The sequence below is a fragment of the Penaeus monodon genome, chromosome 2 (genome assembly GCF_015228065.2).
Source record: "Penaeus monodon isolate SGIC_2016 chromosome 2, NSTDA_Pmon_1, whole genome shotgun sequence".
NCBI classification, from domain to species: domain Eukaryota; kingdom Metazoa; phylum Arthropoda; class Malacostraca; order Decapoda; family Penaeidae; genus Penaeus; species Penaeus monodon.
The window spans coordinates 5,562,406-5,564,905 of NC_051387.1; the positions used below are offsets into that span (position 1 = coordinate 5,562,406).

General features: G+C 36.9%; 1 protein-coding gene and 1 pseudogene across 1 annotated transcript; one reads left to right on the forward strand and one right to left on the reverse strand.

Annotated features, from left to right (window-relative positions):
* Nucleotides 1-222: 222 nt before the first annotated feature.
* LOC119577846 lies at nucleotides 223-1,216 on the reverse strand (the record flags this gene model as incomplete). The annotated part of the gene is given in 2 exon segments (XM_037925452.1): nucleotides 223-799; nucleotides 801-1,216. Coding segments are annotated over 2 exon segments (993 nt in total), but the record flags the coding sequence as incomplete, so codon positions are not given.
* Nucleotides 1,217-1,330: 114 nt separating this feature from the next.
* LOC119577856 overlaps nucleotides 1,331-2,500 on the forward strand; it is a 1,893-nt pseudogene continuing 723 nt past the window's right edge.

The window sequence follows — 2,500 nt, forward strand, 5'->3', positions numbered from 1 at the left end:
TCTCTCTCTCTTCATATATATATATATATATATATATATATATATATATATATATATATATATATATATATATATATATATATATGATTTTTGCAGAGCTGGAAATGTTTATACAATAGAGTACATTCCATAGGCTAAATATGTCTCAATTAATAACTATAAGAGATGGCGTAATGCAAAGAATGATATAATATGAATAAAAAAATACATGCAATTAATGACTTAAAAGTCTGAAACGGCTGTTTGAATTTTATGAGATTCACCACGTGTAAAATCTACGTGGCATTCTTTGACAGCTTGATCTATGCTATATTCCATCCAATTTCTTTTTAGATTTCGTAAATGTTCTTGTATGATTTGAGAGGCAGTATTATCTCTTTGCATTTTTCTTTTCTGTAATCCAGTTAAGTCCAGTTTATACAGTTTCAGGTAATGGTTATATCTTTCAAGCATATATTCAACAGGAAGGCTTTTGTTGTTAACCAAGTCAGTTTTTAAGAAGTCCCCAGCCTCCTGGTGCCCGAACATGTACGCGTAGTGGGCAGGTGTGTTGCCGAAGCGGTTCTGTACCCCAGGTGAGGCTCCTTTGCTCAGAATATACCCGGCTGCAGGCATATTGTTGTGAAGGGCTGCGTTGTGAAGCGGGAATCCTCCACACACTGCATTAATCTTCTCACTAAGTTTGACGCCATCCACGCATGACAGCAGGTGTAAGAAGAGAGGCATATTTTTCTCACATGACTTGATAATGGCTCTCTTCAGTAGTTCACAAATATAATTTTCTTGCTGCGTGTTATCAGTCACCAAAAAGTTCACTAATTTCATCACGGTGAGTCCAGAACCTGGAATGTAACTTTCTAACTAATGCCAGATGGTATTCGTAACAACTAGGATTATCCTCATCGTGATAAGAGTGCACCTCTCGCCATATTTTCCTAAACGGGCCGATCATTCCTTTTATCCACGCCGCTTTGTCTTTGTATCTCTCAGTGTCGAGAGAGTGAAGCGAAAGTACCCAGGGGAGGACAGTCCTCCAGCGCTCGTCAGGGTAGTCTGAAGAATTTACCTGCGGGTTGAACTCCAGACACAGAACCAAGAAGAGGAACGTCACTTCGAGAACCTCTTTTCGAAAGGCGGAACTCTTGGCTTCCTCCTTCGCTTGCTCCAACACGGTGTGCTCACGAGCCATCATTTCCTGTTGGAGATCATTGTTCCATTAGATTGAAAATGATCTTATGTCTTTAGCTATCTTTTTACTCATAATTATATGTACATGGATTTATATTATACATGCATAGACAATGTATACATATTAGAATTTTACTCAAAAATGGCGCCCACATGCGTGTTGGACCACAGGGGCCACTCGCCGTTGCAGGTTGCGTCACAACGCCACAGAGATAAAGCCACGAGGATATTATATATAAATAAAACCACAGAGACAAAGATCTATCGTCCAAAGCCACTAAATATCATGGTAAGTTAATTTCCCCAATGTATCACAATAATTATAGGAAATGTATTGATATCATTACTTCTTTATTTCTACCTGTCTGTCTATGTATTCAAGAGTTCATTAATTTACTCTTTCCATTTTTCTTTTCTTTTCAATTTTCTGTTATTATATTTCCATATTCACCCCTTATGAGACTAACATCTTTCTTTATCAACTCTACATAATTGCCTCTTTACCTTCCATTGTGTCTACTTCGTTATATTGTATTTAGGTCTCCCTTCTCTGATTGTCTTTACTTCCATATACCTTCTTTCTTCCTCCTCATTTGGTTAGGTTATGACTGCTTGGATGAAGTTTAGTCAAATAAATTTATGTTAACTATCATGCAGTCTCGATTAATGGAAGTTAGCTGTTGATTTAAATATTTGTTCATATTTGATTTTGAAACTTTCCTTTTTCCTCCTGGGTAGATCGACTGCGATCTTTTCCAAAAGTTGGATGCGATTGTGTCGACGCTGAACGAACCTCAATGCTGGACCTTCTAGGCAGAAAGGACATACACACAGCAGTGACGGAAGGCGAAATAGATCGCGTGAAGAAGTTACTGGAGAACAAACAAAATGTTCATAGGAAAAGTCACGACCTGTCTACACCGTAAGTGGATTACAGAAAAGAAAAATGCAAAGAGATATTACTGCCTCTCAAATCATACAAGAACATCTAAAAAATCTAAAGAGAAAGTGGAAGGAATATAGCATAGATCAAGCTGTCCAAAAATGCCACGTAGATTTTACAAGTGGTGAAACTCGTGAAATTTAAAAAGCTATTTCAGAGTTCATAAAGAAGTTGATACTATCAATTACAACAGTCAATCCAATGTAAAAGGGTGATTTGCACATGTTAGGGAGTTCTGGGGATAACGTTCGATTATTTTGCCCAGACGAGTTTGACTTTAATATCGTCATACAAAATATAAACATATTTTTCTGCGAAATGGAAAGGAAACTTAAGAGATGGATCTATGAAAGTAGATAAAGTTTTAAA